Source organism: Apus apus, chromosome 18 (assembly GCF_020740795.1).
Source record: "Apus apus isolate bApuApu2 chromosome 18, bApuApu2.pri.cur, whole genome shotgun sequence".
In the NCBI taxonomy this organism is placed as follows: Eukaryota; Metazoa; Chordata; class Aves; order Apodiformes; family Apodidae; genus Apus; species Apus apus.
In genome coordinates this window covers 734977-754102 of record NC_067299.1, presented here as the reverse complement: position 1 = coordinate 754102, position 19126 = coordinate 734977, and the positions used below count along the sequence as shown (strand labels likewise).

At 49.2% G+C, this 19126-nt stretch overlaps 2 protein-coding genes across 7 annotated transcripts in view; both read left to right on the top strand.

Annotated features, from left to right (window-relative positions):
• Nucleotides 1-4: 4 nt before the first annotated feature.
• TNFAIP1 (TNF alpha induced protein 1) lies at nucleotides 5-12242 on the top strand. Its single transcript, XM_051635572.1, has 8 exons — nucleotides 5-65; nucleotides 162-262; nucleotides 2398-2735; nucleotides 3207-3376; nucleotides 4658-4747; nucleotides 4852-4904; nucleotides 6575-6770; nucleotides 7961-12242. The coding sequence occupies exons 3-8, from the start codon at nucleotides 2519-2521 to the stop codon at nucleotides 8177-8179; spliced, it is 945 nt and encodes a 314-aa protein (XP_051491532.1). The 5' UTR covers nucleotides 5-65; nucleotides 162-262; nucleotides 2398-2518; the 3' UTR covers nucleotides 8180-12242.
• Nucleotides 12243-12865: 623 nt separating this feature from the next.
• Nucleotides 12866-19126, top strand: part of SGSM2 (small G protein signaling modulator 2) — a 42912-nt gene continuing 36651 nt past the window's right edge. For all 6 annotated transcript variants that reach the window (XM_051635626.1, XM_051635622.1, XM_051635625.1 and 3 more), the window contains exon 1: nucleotides 12866-12961. In XM_051635626.1, coding sequence (XP_051491586.1) covers nucleotides 12905-12961 — 57 coding nt within the window. In that variant the 5' untranslated portion in view covers nucleotides 12866-12904. The remainder of the gene's footprint in view (nucleotides 12962-19126) is intronic.

Genomic DNA, 19126 nt, shown 5'->3' with positions numbered 1-19126 from the left:
GCGGGAACCGCTTCCGGGTCGCCGGTTCCCGGCGGGGCGCGGAGGAAATGAGCTCAGGCGGGCGGGTGAGCGGGCGGGCGGGACAGCGCTCCGGGCCGGGGCTCTGCCGGGCCCGGGCCTCCCGCAGCAGCCGCCGGCTCAGCCGCCGTTTGCTTTTCCAGGTGCCGGGCCGGGCCCCGCGAGGAAGCTGCCGGCCGCGGGGAGGGAGCCGGAGCAGGGCGCTGGGCCGGCGGAGCCCCCGCGGAGCCGCCGCCACCCCCCGGTGCGTGCTGCGGGGCCGCCGCCATCCGGGGGCCGAGGGCCGGGAGCGGGGCCGGGAGCGGGGCCGGGAGCGGGGCGGGGGGGCTCCTGGAGCCGGGGACATTATCCCTGTTTATGGAAGTTCCCGGCAGGGACCATTTCCTGGCGCGGTGTCCGGGCTGCTGTGTCACTTCCACCGCCCTTCTCCGCCTCCCACACCGGGCAGGAGGGAAGGGACGCAGGAGATTTTCTCTCGCGTGAAGGGGCTTAATTAAAGGTTACGCTGGTGGTTACAGCAAAGCCTCCTGCTCGTTGGTGAGCAGGTGTGAGCAGGTGTGAGCAGGTGTGAGCAGCAGCACTGCTGGCTGCTCGGGGGGCTGAGCAGGGGTTCTGTTCTGTTCTGTTCTGTTCTGTCCGTGTGCTCCCCGTCCTGGCAGGCCAGGGCGGCCCGAGGTGGCTGGACACCCTTTCTGATGGTGACGTTCAGGCAGGTCACTGCTGGCAGCTGGAGCTCTGTCTGCTTCCGGATTCTGTTTGGAATCTGTGGCTGCCTCCACAAACCTGTTCTTGCCCTGGAAGGGTGCTCAAGCGGGGCAGGACATCGACAGGAAACGTGTGGGCCTGAGGTCTCAGTCTCTCTGTGAGGTGTAGCCCCTGCTGACTCAGGGGTTGATTGGGCCATGAACAGCTCTGCTCAGGGGAGCAGAGTCACTGACAGTGCCTGGGCAGCTGCTGCTTGGTTTCTCTGTACCCCTGAGCTGCTTTGTCTGAGTCACTGACTCCTGCCATCACACCACAACCAGAACGCACAGTTTGTGTTGCTCGCCAACCTGTCAGGAATTGCTTTTCCAGCCCCTTCCAGGTGAGCCTGCAGCTGCCTTTGAGGTTTGCTGAGGCCCACTGGGCTGGAAGGAGCCCTGCCATGCCCAGGGGCAGGGTGGAGTGGGAAGGGGAGGGTGGTGGATGCTGGTGGGAGTTCCAGTTAAAGCACTCATAGACAAACTGGGCTTTCTTGGTGCAAAAGTTCCTAGGATTGGTTGGTGTCTTCATGACTTGCAGAGTGTTTTTATTGCTTGTTATTTCACAGATGTTGTTTGTAGTGTTTCTTAATTAGAATAATTGAGTTTGGAATCACAGAGCAATGCTGTGCTGAGTTCAGGAGTCGCTCAGATCTCTGGCAGTTTCACAATGCCATCTGTAGCTGCCAGGTAGTTTGCTGTGCTGATGGGTGGTTGTGGGTTTTTTCTTATCTTGAAAGCTTAGGTGGGGTGAGAAGGACAAGGCATGTAGGAAGGGTAGCAATATAATTAGCAGGTTATTATATTTATTTATAAACAGTTACTCATGTGCCATAGGCAGAGAAGAGATACTTGTATCCTGAAGGAGTAGTTAAAAAAACAGCAAAGTGTTTTTGAGAACAATCATTATTAGAAGAAGGGTCAGTAAGAAACCTGTATTTGTACTTTTCTGGGTAAAAACCCTAAAGTCTGGCTCATCAGTTTTGTTCTTTTGTTTGTTTGTTTCCATTTTGAGCTTATTGTCAATGAAGGACAAGCAGGGTGGGAGCCTGGAGAGGAGGCAGCAGGGACTGGCTGGCTCTTTACTTGAGACAGAGATTCCAGAGACTGGTCAGACTTGGTGGGATGTGGTGTTAATATTTTTTTTTATTAAAACTTCACTGACTGCTTGGCATTCCAGGGTGGAGGAAGAAGAGCTCTGAATGAACAGAGCTGCCAGGAAATAGAATGTTATGGTCCAGCTTCTCAGCATTGAAACATTTGAAGAGACATTTGTCAGTCTCCAGTTAAAAACGAACTAACAGCAACCCCCCTGGGCAGGCACCCCCAGCAGAGGGAAGGGCAGGGAGCTCTGCCAGCAGGTCTCAGCTCTGCACAGAAAAAGGCAGTGGCATTCCTCTGGCACGTGGAGAGGGAGTGGAATTCCAGCAGTGCTGTGGGGCTGGCAGGAGGCAGGGCCGTGCTGGGCAGCCCCTACTGCTGCCTGCCTTTGAAAAGCAGCTGCTGGCCCTGTACGAACATGTGTGTGTGTGTGTGTGTGTGTCCTTGGAATCTGCTGGAAGTGCCTCTGCGTGGTGGGCTCCGTGCTTCTTGTACCTGGGCGTCCCAGGCCCGTGCTGACCCTGCTGGTCTCTTTCAGGGCCCGGTGGGAATGAGCGCCCCGGCCGGGCCGCCCTCGCCTGCCGCCTCCTGAGCGCTCCACCACGGCGGGGCCCGCCAAGCCCGCGCTCTGCAGGGTGGTCATCTACCTACGGAGGGAGATGTCGGGGGACACGTGTCTCAGCACCACCCTCTGCCCCGCCGCGGGCCCCAAGCCCAAGCCCTGCAGCTTCAAAGGGGGCAGCCTGGGAAACAAGTACGTGCGGCTGAACGTGGGGGGCTCCCTGTACTACACCACGGTGCAGGTGCTGACCCGGCACGACACGATGCTCAAGGCCATGTTCAGCGGCAGGATGGAGGTGCTCACAGACAAGGAAGGTGAGGGAAAGGCTTTTCTTAATGGGAATCCTGTAAAACAGCTGGGTTTGAATGGAGTTTTTTAAAATATCTGAAGACTATGCTTGGTTAAGGATGTAGGGAGTGGTGTATTCCAAAAATAACAGGGAACATGAGGCAGCCAGCTCCCATTGGCACTAACAGTCTTCTCTGCTTTATGAAAACAGGTCCTTTGTTACTAAAATTGTCAGTAGAAGGGCTGGTTCCCTTCCCTGTGGTGGCAGCTGGTGTGCAGATTGTTGGTGTTGTTACAAAGGTGTGGTCATGGGAAGGGACATCCAGGTTTCACCTTTAAAACTTGAAATAGCCTTGCTCTGTTGAAAAGTCTGGCTTTCCTCCTCCCAGAAGCGTGTTCCACTTGTGCCAACGATGCCATCAGTTAGCCTCTCTGAGGAGCCTTTTCCTGCCCCCTACTGCTGTGGTGACTGGAATGATGTGATGCTTGTTTTTCAGGCTGGATCCTTATAGACCGTTGTGGGAAGCACTTTGGAACCATTTTAAACTATCTCCGAGATGACACGATTGCACTTCCGAAACACAGGCAGGAGATCAAAGAGCTGATGGCAGAAGCCAAATACTATCTCATTCAGGGCTTGGTGGACATGTGCCAAGCAGCCCTGCAGGTAAGAAATTAAAGTAGCCTGGGAAGATTTTAGTGGGTGGTTTACTATGAAATTTACTTAAGACAACTTGAGAGTGTATTTAATGGTCTTAGAGGTGCAGCCTGGAAAGAAAATGAGGCAGCAGTCAGGTGAGTTCCTTTTGGGTTTTTTTAATTTTCTTTAGGAATTCGATAGTGAATGAGTTCTTGTGCAGAATTAAATAAAAGCCAGACATTTAAAGGAAACTGCTTGAATAAATATGATTCTTTTGAGCTTGTGTTTTAAAAGACCTTAACACATTTGTCTGAATTTCCCCCAAGTTATGTCACGTCTAATTAGATAATATTTATAGGCCGAATAGGTTTGAATCTTTGAAAACATGGGAAGTTTTTTCTGCGTTTGAGTCTTAATGGAGGAAAACCCCCCTCTCTGGTCAGCACTGGGTGCTTTCAGGGCCTTGGTGTCAGTTTCCCACTGCTCTGCAAATACATAAGACTTACTTTAGGAGTCCCTGCAATTTTAGCTGATTGAAATCAGCTTGTTCTGCCAAGTTTTTAATAAGGTTACCCCATATGCAATGTATTCAACATATTAATAGTCTTAAGATTGTGAAATGAATGTTTTCTGTAGGACAAAACATCGTGATTAATAAATACCTCACATATGCAGTTCAATTTACTTCTTGTATCCGTTGAAAGAGAAGCAAACCCACACTGACCATTTTCCTCCTGGCTTGGAATTAAAAACCTTTCTTCTAGAAACAGGATGTTCCAAAGCTTTCCTGTCAGCTATTGAGCTTTCCCTAATTTGCTACATGAGGAATCTGGAGTCACAGGCTCCTGGTGGCTGCTGCTGTGTCCCAAGGGGCTGGAGCCTGTTTGATGCCGTGCTGTTCCCACAGAAGCTGCTGCTCTTACTGCAGTGGTTGGAGTTTGTTACAGTTGCTGCAAATTCTTGCTTTCCTTTTCTTCAAAAAAAGGGAGAGTAATAAACCTGCTCAAACCAAATATGACTTAAGCTCAGAGTCATTGCTATAGCTGACAAGGACATCCATCTGCATCCCAGTATTCCAGTTACTGCTGCCCTCTGGGGCTGAGAAACTTCTCTGCTGTGTTTCTGGGCTGCAGAGCCAGGTAAGGCTGTGTGGTTCCCATGGCAACATGGAGCTTTTCCTTTGCATCACAGGATTTGGGAACATGGCTGGAGGGGCTGGAGAAGGCAGCAGCAGGTGTTGGCCTTAGTGCTTCTCTCTTGAGTTAATTTCCTCTTTTTTTCTTTTTTTTTGTTTTCTCTTTAAAACAGGACAAGAAAGACCTTTATGAGCCTGTGTGCAGCATCCCTATTATCACCTCTCCCAAAGAAGAGGAGAGACTGATTGAATCATCCATGAAGGTATTTCAAGCTTTCCCACAACTGTCCCATGGCAGATGGACTCTGCTAAATGTATTCAAACACTGAACTTACCTTTCCTACGCTTTTTCTTTCTCTCTCAATAGCCTGTTGTGAAGCTGCTTTATAATAGAAGCAACAACAAATACTCCTACACCAGGTAAGTCAGTTTTTTCCCCACTGTAAGGGGAAGGTTTCCCTCTGACTGTGGGAGTGGAGGGAGGTGGCATGACCAGCTGGTTTGGTTTTTTCCGTGTTATTTTTTTTTTGTTGGTATATTTTCCATTTTGTTTTGATGACAACAATGGTCTTTTATGGATTTGAGTGCAGTTATTTTTGACTCTTTTGAGTCTAAATGGGAGAGAACACAACAAACTGTGTCTGTTGAAGTCTAGTGGACAGTCCAGAGAAAGATGGACAGAAACAAGGGACAAGAGATGAGAACAATGAGGCTATTAATGGTGGCTGAAACTGGATGGAACCTGGATAATGCAAAACAGTTTCCCTCATCAATGCAGAGCTAACTCAGCCATGATCCACACCTCTGCAGTTTAGATTTACTTTTGAGCCTGCATATACCTCTGCCAGCACTTTGACTTACAGGAATTCTTGGTCTTCCAGTGCCTATAATCAGTTAATTATTTGGTTACAAGGGAGAGCACCTGGCCTGCTCAGGAACAACACACATAAGGCCAGGGCAAGAATTTATTTGCTTTTCTCCTGTATAAATTGACATTATTTATTTAGTTTTATGCTGTAACTCTCACACTCCTTTTGTTATGGTGCTACCAGAATGGCTTTGCATTTTCCCAAACCAGTCACAGAAGCCATATGAGTGATCCTTTATGCTATGGAGGAGCCTCATTTTTGGCTGTTCAGTCTGAGATGCAACCTTGCCGGTTTCTCTAGACAGACAGGTGTCTGTCTGTCAGAGATGGGTTCTGACCAGTGGGGTATTTCAGGTAGTCAGGAAATGCTACCTGGGGGAGTGCTGAGAACAGCCTATTTTTCAGCAGGCTGCATTCTGGATTCTAGGCAATATGTCCAGTAATTTCCACATATCCACATGTTATTTTCCAGCCACCTATAGAAAGAGACAAAGGGCACAGTGTACTTCCTTTCAGTACAGCTGCATTCAAGCTATTGGCAGAGGAGTAAGGCTTCAAGGTTTGTTTTCTACTTGGTCAAATTGGACATTGATTGGCCATTATGTTGTTATTGAAGTAAAATTTAAGTGTTAAGAATAGCTTTCTCACAGGCTTACTTGATTTTAAAGCTATCATACCATGTACATCTTTTTTCTCTAGAGCATCTAGATCTGGCTTTGGAAAGCAATTAAGATCCCCCATGGTGCTGGCTGTCCATAAGTTTCCTAAATAACATATTCATCATGGAAATGTGTGTGTGGTTTCACTAGTGCCACATGCAGCACACCTGGCTTTCTAGCTGGCCTAGCACAGGGTGACTCTTTGGGGTTCTGCTGTCACTAAGCTGAAGTACAGTTGGCCTGTGATTTAATTGTCCTGAGCATCAGGCAAGAGAGAGTTGTAGGTGGTTGATGCAATGATTTGGGAAATTGTGCTGTCATTAGTTATATAACTTGACCTCTAAAGGCTGGTGGGTTTGCTTATGGGATCAGAGCATCTTATTTGTATCTGAATTGGCTATTGCCCTCTTTTCTTGGCAGCATGTGGCAATGAGTCACTAGTTATTTGTGTGCTGCAGTGAGATCAATGCCTAGAGCCTGGTGAGCAGGCAGAGGAGTTCTGCAGGCACGGCCGGTTGGAAAACCACCAAACCCAAGGTCCTTCTTTCCTTGCTGTGTTTCAGTAACTCGGATGACAACTTGCTGAAGAACATAGAACTGTTTGACAAGCTCTCCCTCCGCTTCAACGGCCGAGTTCTCTTCATCAAGGATGTCATAGGGGATGAAATTTGCTGCTGGTCTTTCTACGGGCAGGGCCGGAAGCTCGCCGAGGTCTGCTGCACCTCCATAGTGTACGCCACAGAGAAGAAGCAAACCAAGGTAAAGGAGCTGCACCCACCTGTCTCTTGTGGTGTTGGAAAAATCAGGTTGGTCGTACATGGCAGAAAGATACAAACTGTATAACTTAAGCCAAATTGCTAGGGCAAACAATGTCACCTGTTGGAAAAGCTTTGATACCAGTGGTCCTGAATATTGGCTAGAATTGATGGTCAGTGACAGGGAAATGACTGGGGTGTCTCCTAGGGTGGCTGCTGCTTTGGGGGCTGCAGGATGAGCTGGGGTCCTGGTGGAGATGCTGCCTGCCAGCAGGCAGGGTTCAGGGGAGACAAAATAGGGTGCAGGTTTGAGGAAGGAAAGACTGAGAGTGGTAATTGTGATAGCACATGCATTTTAGCACTAGTCTCTTAAAGTTGATGGATTTTGTGTCCCTGAAGTGTGTAAATGCTTTTAATTTCTTCTCTAAGACAATGAAGTAAAGATCTAATTCTGCTCCTACTTATACCTACCTAAGTTCACTTCAGTTCCTTTGTGCTGTTTTTCCCTTGCACTGATGTAATCGCTGTGGTTGGACTAAATGGTTCTGTCTGGGAGTATAAATTTCTCCAAAGTGTTGGAAAATATATGCTGAAAAAGAGAATACTGAAACTGATCTGTCCCAAATGGATGGGATTAAATGAATGGAATGGTAACATGACCTCAAACACTGTTTAGAAAAATGATATTTTTATTAACATTGTGCTTTTATGTGCCAGACTCTGGAACATCTGTTTAAAAAAATTGATCAGTAGGGCAGGCTCCCAGTAATCAGCCTGTCTTGGTTTTTCCCACATTTTCAGTGATTCTTCTCAGTCTCCCACCTCAGGTTTTGCAAAGGTACCTAAAGACTTGTTTTCAAGCACAGCACACCCTAAAGGGATGAGTTACGTGCATGACAATGTGATAACGATTAGCGTGGCAACTCCAGGGGTGCCTTTCCAGGGAAGGTGAGCAGAGCCCAGTATTGGCACTTCAGAACCAGAACTACTGCCCTATTCCCTCCTAGGACAGTTGGAAAGAAAGGGTGAGGTAGGCGAGCTGGTGGTGGGAGTGGTCCTCTGCTAGGACCTGGGCTGCTTTGCTCATCTTCCTCACTTGCAGTCCCTTCGCTGTCCCATGTGGCTCAGGTATCCTCTCCCCGGCGGGTCTGTGCAGTCACCCTGTACAGAAGGGACCTGTGCTGTCTCTTCTAGGTTGAGTTCCCCGAGGCTCGAATTTATGAGGAGACGCTGAATGTCCTGCTGTATGAAACCCCACGGGTTCCTGATAACTCTCTGCTGGAGGCGACCAGCAGGAGCCGCAGCCAGGCGGCCCCCAGCGAGGAGGAGGAGGGCCTGGAGCTGCGGGAGCGCGTGCGCCGCATCCACGTCAAGAGGTACAGCACCTACGACGACCGCCAGCTCGGGCACTAGCCTGGCAGCCCGGGGAGGGGCTGGTGGCCAGGCCTGGAACCCTGCGCTCTGGGCAGACCAGGAAGCGGGGAGGGACCCGTTGGGTGCTGCGGACTGGTCTCCCTAGAGGAGCGAACGGGCATTCTGTGCGCACAACGCAACGCTGGAGGCCAAGGCCTTTGGGGACACAGATGTTCATTTTGCACCACTGCCTGAAGTACAGACTGTTCCCCTTGTCAGGCATGGGAGGAGTGGAATTTGGACACCACTTCTGGCAACTTGTGGTCGCTCTTGCACAGCCAGTGCAGCTCTCTTGCCTCCTGTGACAAGTACTGCATTCCCCAGATGAGATGGGGTGATTTGAAAAGCCTTTCCCAGATACCTGCCCTCTTTGGGCTTTGTACAATGCAACTCCAGGTTTTAGACCAAAATACTGAAGAGGGGGTGGGGAGAACTTGAACATGGCTACTCTTGGCAAACACTCCATCCCATAACCCCCAGAAGGAACGGTTGCTGCCCCGTGGTCAGGTGCACTGCATGGGTGGTTGCTGCCACCTCTTTCCCCAGTACACACATGAAAGGTGGTGTTCTGAGATAGCTCTCCTTAGAACTCATTAATTCTGGAGCATGCTCTTCCAAAGAGGCAGGAGTCAAGTCATCACAAAACCTCCCCTTGTGAAGAATGAGAAAACTTTGAAAATGTTAATACACGTGAAATGACTTTTCTTGGGAGATGGAGAAGTGGATATGGGAATGGTGCAGGAAGAAACTTCAAAGTGAAAGAACTTCAGGAACAGGCTGTGGCAGGGTTGCCATTGTTGAGGCTTGTGCCAGTGTAATCCTGTTCATACAGACAATGGCAATCTGGGGAATTGGTTTGACATCGGTTTCCTCCTGTGCCCTAAAAGTGCTGTTTGATGTTAAATTTCTTAAGCAGCAGGGAAAAACTGCAGCAACTGGGGGGATACAAAGTAAGCAGCATTTTATAGTGCTAGGTGATATTCACATACTGGTGAATTCAGATTTTGTTGCTCTGAATCCTTTCTAGAGCATAGGAGTTGAAGTGGAAACAGAAGAATAGTCACAAAAGTCTCGTTCTAGCGTGAAGCTGCCAGAGGCTCTGGGCACAGGAGGCAGGCAGCTTATACTGGATTTAAAACTGAAACAATCACTTTTATTCTGAGTGCTTGGTTGGGTGCTAATTGTGAAGGCCCTCTCAGAAGGTTGGAGTCAAGGCTGCTCTGGAAACAGGTTCAAGTTCAGTATGAAAAGTTGTCACTGGGTTTTTAAATGCTTTTGTGTCTCAGCTGTAGGTCACAGATTCCAATGTCATTAACAGTTCCTTGGTGGCTGTTCCTTGGCAGCTGTGGGTGTGTGACAGCAGTGGAGATGCTCCACAGCTGCTCTTGCCTTCCCACATTGTACATGGAAGCTCTTGTCTCCATGATGGTCAGTCTTGAACTGCTCTGGCCAGTGCCAGATCTACTTGCCAGTTTTAAAGCACACTGCTGCAGAAGCCTGACAAGAAAATAATCCCCAAATAATACACAAAAGTCATAAGTAGGATGAAGATGGTGGATGTTTGGTAGTAATAGAAGAAGAGAAGGGAACAACAAAATTATTCCCGCTCATTTAGGCTTTTGAAAATGAAACTGTTAAGGCTTGGTAAGAAAACACTAATGGCTGCAAACTTGCAGGGTTGGATTGTGCCAGGCTGTGCCCCTGGCAGCATTCCTGTCATTCCCCTCCCATCCAGGAAGCAGCTTTGCCACAGCAAGGCACCTGCCTCTTTCTGAAAGGCCCCTGGAAAACTCTAATAACCTCTTCTCTTTTTACATTGCTTTCTCTAAGTTGTTTTCCAGCTGTTTTTGGTTTGTTTTTTTTGCCAGTGAAAATACAGCTGCTGAGATTAGTTTTGACAAAGACTTTTGTTTTTCTTTAATTCTGTTGGAATATGATGTGCATTTAAAAAAATTTCCCCTCCGCTGATACTACTTAAATGACACGGTGGTGGGTGCTTTGAAACTACCAGCAGAGCCTGTAGTGATGTGGTCTCTGTGCTGTGCTTAATGGCTTCAATTTATTCTCTTGTACTTTTTTTCATCTTGTAACAAATAAGATTGTAATTTAAAATTCATGTGTGGCACTTCTGTTTCTTCACAAATGCTTGATATTTTTTTTTTTCTTGTTAGTAGCATAGTGAATGTTCACAGATTAAGTAAGTAATGCTGGTTGTCTTGCAAAACTGTTCAAAAGTTATAAGCAGAAAAATGTAATATTTTAATTTCTTTTCTCTGGGGAGTACAGGTATGGGAGGGAGAGTGTGCAAGAGAATGTGTCAGATCTGTGTGCTAATCCAGAGGCTTTCATTCCGTGGGTGAATTCTGTGCTGCCAAGATTCATGAATGAAATGGATTAAATCTGTGAATTTTTGGGCTGTGAGGAGCAGAGAAGAGCTTGTGTTTTGGTCTAGTTGGTTTTCTCTCCCATAGCCAACAATTAGTATTACATTTCTGATTTGAGTTTAGATTAAATTAATCTTGGAAATAAACTTTTTTAAGAACCGTCTGGGTCATGATACAACCTGGCATCAGGGAGAAAAAGCAGCACTGAAAGGATGATGCAGTTGTGAGGTACAGCATTCACCTGGCAGTAGTAAGCTGTCAGTGCTGGAGAGAGCAGACAGCTGTGCTTCCTGAGACTGCTGCCTTTAAATATCACAAATTGTCATCCTTAAGACAATACAGACTTCTTACTGTATGCGTTTGTCTGCAAATTAAGTGACTTGCAATGGCTCCCTCCACAGACCCTCAGTGTTCACTGATGTGCCTGTGGGTTTGTAGTTGGCTTTAGGAGGAGGAAAAGCCTTTTAGCCTCGTTGGTGATGCATGAATTCTCACTGCAGCAGCCAGCTTTCATTAGCTGCTCTCCTTGAGACCTCGCTGCTCTCCTCACTCCTCAATTTGAGTGAACTTGTGCATGTTCAGATGCTGGGTCAGCAGATGGGAAGAGTGGAGAAGGTGCCTGTCCTGGGCAGCCAAAAGCTGTGCTAGGGGGGCTGTGGATGCCTGGTGGGAGCCTCACACTGCAAACAGCCTCAGCCCTTCTGCAGAGGGGGGACTTGGTGCCTTCCTGAGTCTTTGGTATTAAACAGCTTCACAGTCTGAGTGTTAATTGGGCAATGCTGTGAAAAGAGAGAGCTCTGCAGGGTAGCAGCCTCCAGCTGGTTGATAAATGTCAAGACAAAACTAACTGTTTAACCTTCACCTTGACATTTCAGTTCTGGTACAGTAGACATTTATCTCATTGCAGCCTTCTATTCCACTGGCTTTATCTCTTGCATTTCTTGGATAAAATAAAACTGAGACTGGGAGGGCACTGGAGGGACTGACATGGATATGTTATTGAAAAGCTGCATTCTGCTTGGAACAGGCAGTTCTTACTGTGCTTTTGAGTAGATTTTTGTTTTCTGGTGAGGTTGTTTCATTTTCAGACACAGCTCGCTCTAGGAGATACTGAGGAAGCATACCTTAGCTGAGTGTGTCTGGCCCAGCAGCCCGTCTCATGCAACTAGATTATATCCTCTGACAATCCTTGGCATTAAATCTTTGCAGTCAAATTCCACACCATCCATCCTGTTAGGAGAACTAGAGAGGTTTTATTTAGGGATGAGTGGGCATGAGTCCTGTTCACAGCTTTGCCACTAACTTGGTGATAAACAGAAAGTTACTTTTTCTGTGTGTAATTTTTCCTCATCTGTAATAAAACAGTGGTAAGACCCTCCCCTACCTCAGAGGGATGTTGGAGCTGAATTTGTATAATAGTAGTAGAGGTCTTTGGATTTCTGTAATGTTTTTCATGCAGAGCATAGCGAATATTATTGTTTAAACTGACATTCTGTGATCAAACTGTTTTCTTGTAGCATCAGACTTTGTTTTATGTCTAACTTTTAAGAGTCAGCTTAATGGATAATTAATGCAGTAACCATGTTATATTTTTTTTCAGTGCATTAAATGGAAATGGAACACTAATTTTTAATAAAGGGTTATATTTTGTGTTCTGTGATTTTTCTCTAGCACCATAACCTTCAATTTGTCTCTGTGTTTTTGTCCTACGTTGTAGCTGTGATGCTCACCAAGTCTTGAGAATTCCTGGACCACATCAATACTTGGATCAGCAAATGGCTTTTGTGTTCTCGGGAGCTGTTGCTGCCAGTCACCCGTGCCCGGGCAGGCTGTGTGTAGGTGTCAGTGTGCTTACGGGTGCTTACAGGTCACCTGCAGCCAGCTGGGCTTGATTTTCTCTGGGCTTTTCCTGTAGTAGTAGAACAGCAGCTTCTCATGTTCACGGGAACAACTGCAGTTCCTAGTAAGAAGCGTTAGCATGTTCATCTTGCATGAAGTCTAAACACGATGTGTATTAAAGGCAATAAATACAGACCGCCCCGCTGGGGGCCTGGCCCCGCCCCCGTTGCCATGGCGCCGCGGCAGGTGCCTGGCCCCGCCCCCGTTGCCATGGCGCCGCGGCAGGTGCCTGGCCCCGCCCCCGTTGCCATGGCGCCGCGGCAGGTGCGGCCCCGCCCCGGGTGACGCCGGGCACAAGATGGCGGCGCGGCGGGTGGCAGGGCAGCGCGCGCGCGGCCCCGCGCCCTCCTCCCGCAGCCGCGCGGGCGGGCGGCCCTGAGCGCGGCCCCGGCCCCGGCCCCGCTCCCGGCTCCGCTGCCCGGCCCCGCCGCCCGGCCCCGCCATGAGCTGCTCGGCGGACGCCGTGAAGGAGAAGCTGCTGTGGAACGTGAAGAAGGAGGTGAGCGGGCGGGCGGGCGTCCCGCCCGGCGGGCCGGGGCTGTGAGGCGGGCCGGGCCCCGGGGACCCTCCCGGGAGGGCTGCGGGGCCGCGCTGCTCCGGCCTCCCGCCGGCGGGGGCCCAGCCTCCCCGGGCTGGCTGGTTTCACCTCCTGCAGCGGGGCCGGGAGTTACGAGTTGCCCAGAGTAAATAAAATAAAGCTTTGGGCAGATAAATCACACCCGGGTTCCGTTCGGGAGGCGGTGAGCGGCAGGCGCGGGGTTGGGGCTGCAGCTGTAGCCCCCTGTGGTGCGGGCGCGGTGCGGGACCTCCCCGCGCGGAGCGGAGGGAGGCGGAGGCTCGTGCGGCCCCCTGGCCTGGGAACCTGCGGGGTTTGCTGCGTTTCCCGAAGGGGACCTTCGGGAAGGAGGAGAAAAGCTGCTGTGCGGAGCGGCCCCCTCCCAGCCCGGCTGGTGGCGGCTGTGCCCGCCGGCTGGGTCTGGCCCGGCTGGGTCTGGCCCGGCTGGGTCTGGCCCGGCTGGGTCTGGCCCTTCGCTGACTCCTTAGAGGAGAATGGGGGGAATCCCTGGTGAAAAAGCTGCTCCTGAGCTGCTCTTGGCTGGATTGAGTTGGCTCCCAAATGCTGGAGCCCTGGCAGAAGTGCGGTCCCCCCTGGGCTGCAGGTGCGGGGAGGGGGTGGTTTGGGTTGTTCTGAGCAGCCGTGTGGCCGGGCAGGCGTGGGGCTGTTGGGGGATGAAGTGCCCTGCACCCCATGGGGGCACCTGGTCAGGTGGGCTGGGGCTCAGCAGGACAGAGTTCTGCTTCCTGCAGGGCCAGCCTGGTGCTGAGACCTGCTCCAGCAGGACCCTTCCTGGTGTCCCTGCCAGGCTGCTGGGTGAGGAGGTGCCCTGGTCCGTGAGCTCCAGGTGGGGCTGCCAGGGGAGGGAGCGGCTGCCTGTCCCCCTGTCCCCCGGCTGTGTTTGTGCAGCAAGTGTGTACTAGCTGTGTGGCTGCCCCTTCTTACGCAGGAGTTGAGTGAAGATTTATTGCTTACCCACCACAGAAGTAAAAGGTATTTTTAAAAAGCATAGCTATCCTCCTGCTCCTTCCCCCCCTGTGTCCACAGCTGAGGAAATTAGCAGTGATGGGACATCCAGGTTCATTAAAGCTCAAGTGAACAGCTGCTGCTATGGCCAAGGTTCCTGAGCCTGGTGTCCTGATGTTTGTTAGTGTTGAGACCATCCAATGTCGGCTCTCCCAGTCAGAGCTGGGTGACTGGAAGTGGCAGAGCAGGGATGGACACACCAAGAACAGTCTGTGGGCAGAACTGCAGAGGCTGTCCTGCAGCTGGCTGCAGGCCCAGCAGGTGGTACCTGCTGCTGCTCACATGCCCAGTGCTGGGGCTCAGGGCAGCCGTGGACCTACCACTGCATTCAGGGATTTTAGCTTAAAATGAGACCTTCAAGCTTGGAAGTGTGTGTGCTTGTTCTCCTGGGTTAATGTTTAGGTACATAAATAAATTTGAGAGATGTTTTCCACCTCTGAACATTGCTATCCTGCCCTAATGTGCAAGATTAAAAGGGAAATGGATTTTCATGATCCAAGCCAGCTTGAGCAATGAACAAGTGGTATATAATTAAAAAATCTGAGGCTAATTTGTTTTTAAAGTCTCTAAAATGTTTTTAATTGGACTCTAGCTTTTAAATTACTGCAGTAATGCTTGAAAGTGTTATTTTAACCTTCTGTGTCATCTGCATTTTTGTTTTGTCTTTGGTTTATTTTTTTTCCCCTTCTCCAAATCTTCACAAATGCTCTTTTGGAGGATGTGTATTGGCTTGGCTTTCTGGAGGTTGCCCAGACCTTTCCTCCTCAAAGAGTCAGGAGAGCTTTTTGTTGGCTGCAGGACATGGAGGTGGCACCTCCTGCCTGTGCACAGCACAGATATGTGGTGGGGACCCTCTCTGCTGGGGCACAAATGGCATTGGGAGGCAGGCAGAGAAACTGGGACTGAGTTTTACTTTCCTCTCACACAACCAGTTAATGGACCAGGAATTGAATGCAGACCCTAGGTTTACCAGCCACTAGATTCTGCTGCCTGAAATGCCAGTAATTTACTTTTTCTGATATAATTTTCAGCCTCATTTTTTTGTTCTGTGTGACTTTTCACACAGTCACTTACCCCTCAGTGCAGCTGGTGTGGTGGTAAAGACTTGCCTGGTCTGTGTCCATTCTCAAAGCCTTCATTCTCTTCTCCTGTCCCTTTAACCCAGGCTCTTCCTCCTGTTGAATTGTTTCCATGTAACCTCAATATCTAATGGACTTCAGAGTAAACACATTCTTTGTGTGTTGTTTGCACCCAGCCTGTTAAAATTCAGTTGTCTTTGCAAAACAGAATATGGTTGTCTCCAAAGTCTCTTGGTGCTAAGTGGTTTTTTATTGTATTTTGTCTCTCAGCAAAAACTTTTGCATTTTTCCTTTGGGAAAACTTAGTGTTGTTTGCTTTTTCTCAGATGGACTTTCAATTCCCCCTGGTAAAGAATGTATTTTATTGGCTCAGATGGAGAGGAAGACATGTAATGTGTTTTGAAAATTCAACTCTACTGGGATTCATGCTGAGGCTGCTTATAAGTTCACATTTCAAACATTTATCTCTCTCTGCAGGAAAATCTGTTCTGACAAGTAGACTCATAAACCAGGCTTTTCTCTGGCTATTTTCCTCTACCTACTGAAATGGAGGCATTTTGCCATTTCTGCATTTAAACACAGCACTCTTTCTAGCTGTGAAACAAACAGGATAATAACAACCCTAGCAGTTTCACCCTGAAAAATTTCAGGGCCCTTTGAAACACAATTGCTCATCTTACCACTAAAATGCAACCACTTCTGAGCAGAAATAAAGTATTTATTGAGCAGCTTGTGTTTGCACCACCCAGGTCTCCACTGAGAGTACCGAGGAGTCAGGGCAGCAAGAGCCATTAGTAAATAAGATGGACAGTGACTACATGAGCTAAAGAAGGCAGGGAGGCTGGACACGAGGTTTTCTCCTCTGAGAAAAAGGTGCTGTGGGTTTAACGTGGTCCTGGTTGTCCCAGTGATGTTGGAACCTGGTTCTTTCTCTCCAATGGTGCCAGACAGAGCAGTGATCCATTATAATGTCATGCAAATGCACATCACCTTTAATTTGAGGAGCTTGCTTTGCTTTTCTGGGTGGTGCTGCCACCAGGATATTCTTCACTCCTGCAGTGCCAGGATCTTAACCAGGGCAGGCAGAGCTTTCCCATCCTTGCTGTCCCATGGTTGGTAAGCTGGGTGCACAGGGAGCCTATTCCCTTTCCCAGGGGGCAGAAGGTGTTGTGAGCCTGTCTCTGAGCCCTGCAGGTCCCCTGGGGCAGGGTCACTGCTGGCTCAGGGCTGGACAGCCTGAAACACACACGAGTTGACACACGTGCTGCTTTTCTCTGTGCTTGTGCCACCTGGCAGGTGTGAGCAGCCTGGCCAGGATGAGGAGATGCTGTGATGATTTGCAGAGGGGCTGCAGGGGGGCTGGTGTTTCCCTGTTCACACTGCAGCCCAACTTCTGCCACTTCTCCATCTGTGCAGGTGGGGTATGAGAGCAGGGGGGGCTGTCAATGCTGCTTCTAATGACATTAATTTGCAGTTTGGTCAGGTCTGTTGGTATCTGCAAGTGGGTGTCTGTGTAGGCTTGTGCTCAGATGGTTTCATTGACAGAACAGAGAGACACAACAGCATCATTCCCTACAAAGACAGCTGCATGAAACTGCAAGGGGAAAAAAAAAATAATAAAAAGCCTTGATCAGAAACATTTGATTTAGCTCCTTGCCTGGAGCATCCCTGAATTACGTGGCAGTGAGGAATGACGTGGGATGGCAGAACACTGCATTCCAGCTTTTGCATCTTCACATCTACTGTCTGAGCCCTGAAAATGTTTTCTAATAACACTTCCTGAATCTCCAGAAAATGTGCAAAGGTTGCTCCGTGGCAGGTGGGAATGGGCACCAATTGCTCTCCTGGTCTGTCATGCTTACCTCTGGAGGTCCTGGATTCCAGCTCTGCTGACAGGCTGACCAGATGTGCTGCTGTATGAAAGTGGGGTTGATCATTGCAGCTGAAACCTTTTTATTTCTGATTTTTAGTACACTCTTTTTTTTTTTTTGTTCCTGGGCTGCAGACTGGGATTTAAATAATATACTGAGCTCATAAAGACTAATGATTGGGATATGCCTGGGAAATGTGTCACAGTGGAGACTGGCCTCTGTGCTCCAGAGCTCTTGCTCCTGGTAAACAACTCTCCCTCCCTGTCATCAGGAGTTGAATTCCAGTTCCTGTTCTCTGGGGAGCTGAGATCAGAATCACAGTCTGCTGTCCTGAGTGGTGCCTGAAGTTGTGTCTGTGTTCTTGGGTTGTGTCCATGGGTGACCCTGGTGCAGCTCTCTGGTGCTTCCTCATCTGTCCCCCTTCCTGCTAGAGGCACTCAGAGGTACTTTTTCCCTTTAATAAATCAGGCCTTTCATTTGGTAAATTAAATACAGTTTTCACCCAGTGTAATCAGAACAGCTTGCAAAGGTTGGGCCACTGTCCCTCTTGCACAGATGGGCTGGCTGAGGTGCAGAGCTGGGCTGGCTGGGAGCACTGGATGGTACCAGCTCTGCTTCCACTCCAGGTGGTGTTTGCTGGAATGTGCTGCCTCCTATGTGGGAATGTGCAGGTCAGGGGCTGAGCTGGAATTTAAACAGGCAGAGCTGCTCAGCTGTCCTGTGCCTGTCCCTATGCTGAGCTGTGGACTGCCTGGGTGCTATTACCCAGATGGTTTCAAACCTGTAGGTGAGGCTTGGAACAAGGTTTTTTTTGGGTTCCTGCCAAGACAAACAGACAACAAGTTTGTAAATCAACAATGACACAAATAAAGGTGTGAGGAGTGCTGGATAAACAGAATAATCCCTGGTGCTTCCTCTGTGAAATGCCATCCATGAGATCTTCTCACATCTTTGCTTCTTTCTTTAATATCCTCTTATACTTTTGCACCTCCCACTGCTTTACTGTAAGGTCCAAAGTTCTTACAGCCATGTCAGAAATGCCACAGGAAAGAAACAAATTGATTTGATATTATCAAGCCTCAGGATGTGACCAGTGAGCCAGGTTTTACAAAGTGCAAGAGACTTGCTTTGAAGTCCTCAGATCCAAAACATGCTCTACTTTCAAAGCCTCTTAAACGCTTGCTTCCCCCTCAGCATTTTCTTTGCAACCCCCCAGAGCACTCCTGTTTGAGAAGTGCACGTTCTGTAGGATCCACTCAATGCACAATCTGGGGGAGGAGAACACCAGGTGTGGGAAGGGTTGTGCAGGGGGAGCTGCTGCCAGCTGGGCTGGGGGTGGAGGAGTGGGCATGGAGGCCTCCCCATGGTTAGCTGGGGGCAGCAAGCTTGATTACAGCATCCAGAATTGGCTTCACAACTGATCTCACTAGAGGAGGAAGCCCTTCAGGGTGGAGCAGGCGCTGAGCTGGCCCCTCATGGTCACAACATGGAGCCCAGCTGGCCATGAGCACCTGCAGTTTCTGCTGGCTCCAGTGCTGGGTGGGGGGCTTGAGACCTTTGGACCTGTCAAGGCAAGAAAGATGTGGTAACCCAGCTAGCTTTAACCAGGTTATCTCAGGTGCCAGATGCAGCCTAATGAGAGCTGAGTGCACAGTTGCCAGCCCTGCTGAGGAGCATGGATCAGGGTCTCCTGGGTCTGCTGGCCATCACTGAGCAGCTTGCACCAGCACCTCAGATCATGCGGTGAGCTCGTTGGTAAAGAGAAGCCACACAGTGATTACCTGCCAGATAAGTCACTGTTTGGTGGATTCCAGGACTGCTGTAAATACTATTTTCAACTAAAAAGAACAACCTAAAATGTTGGAAAAGGAGAGTATCTTGTTAGATCTTCTGCCACCGTAGCATAGACTATCATATATTCAAAGTGATGTGGCCTTTATTTAGGCAGTGTCCTAACCCCGTAATTATAGCTCACAAATGGAAGAAGCAAAAAATTATTCTGGATTTGTGTCTGGAAAACCAAGTGCTCCATGGACAGGAAGGAATGAGTGTCTGATAAATGAAGTGGCTGAGGCAAACAGGCTTCATCTGGAATCAGGCTGAGGAAGCCATTGGGGAGGAATAAGCTGATG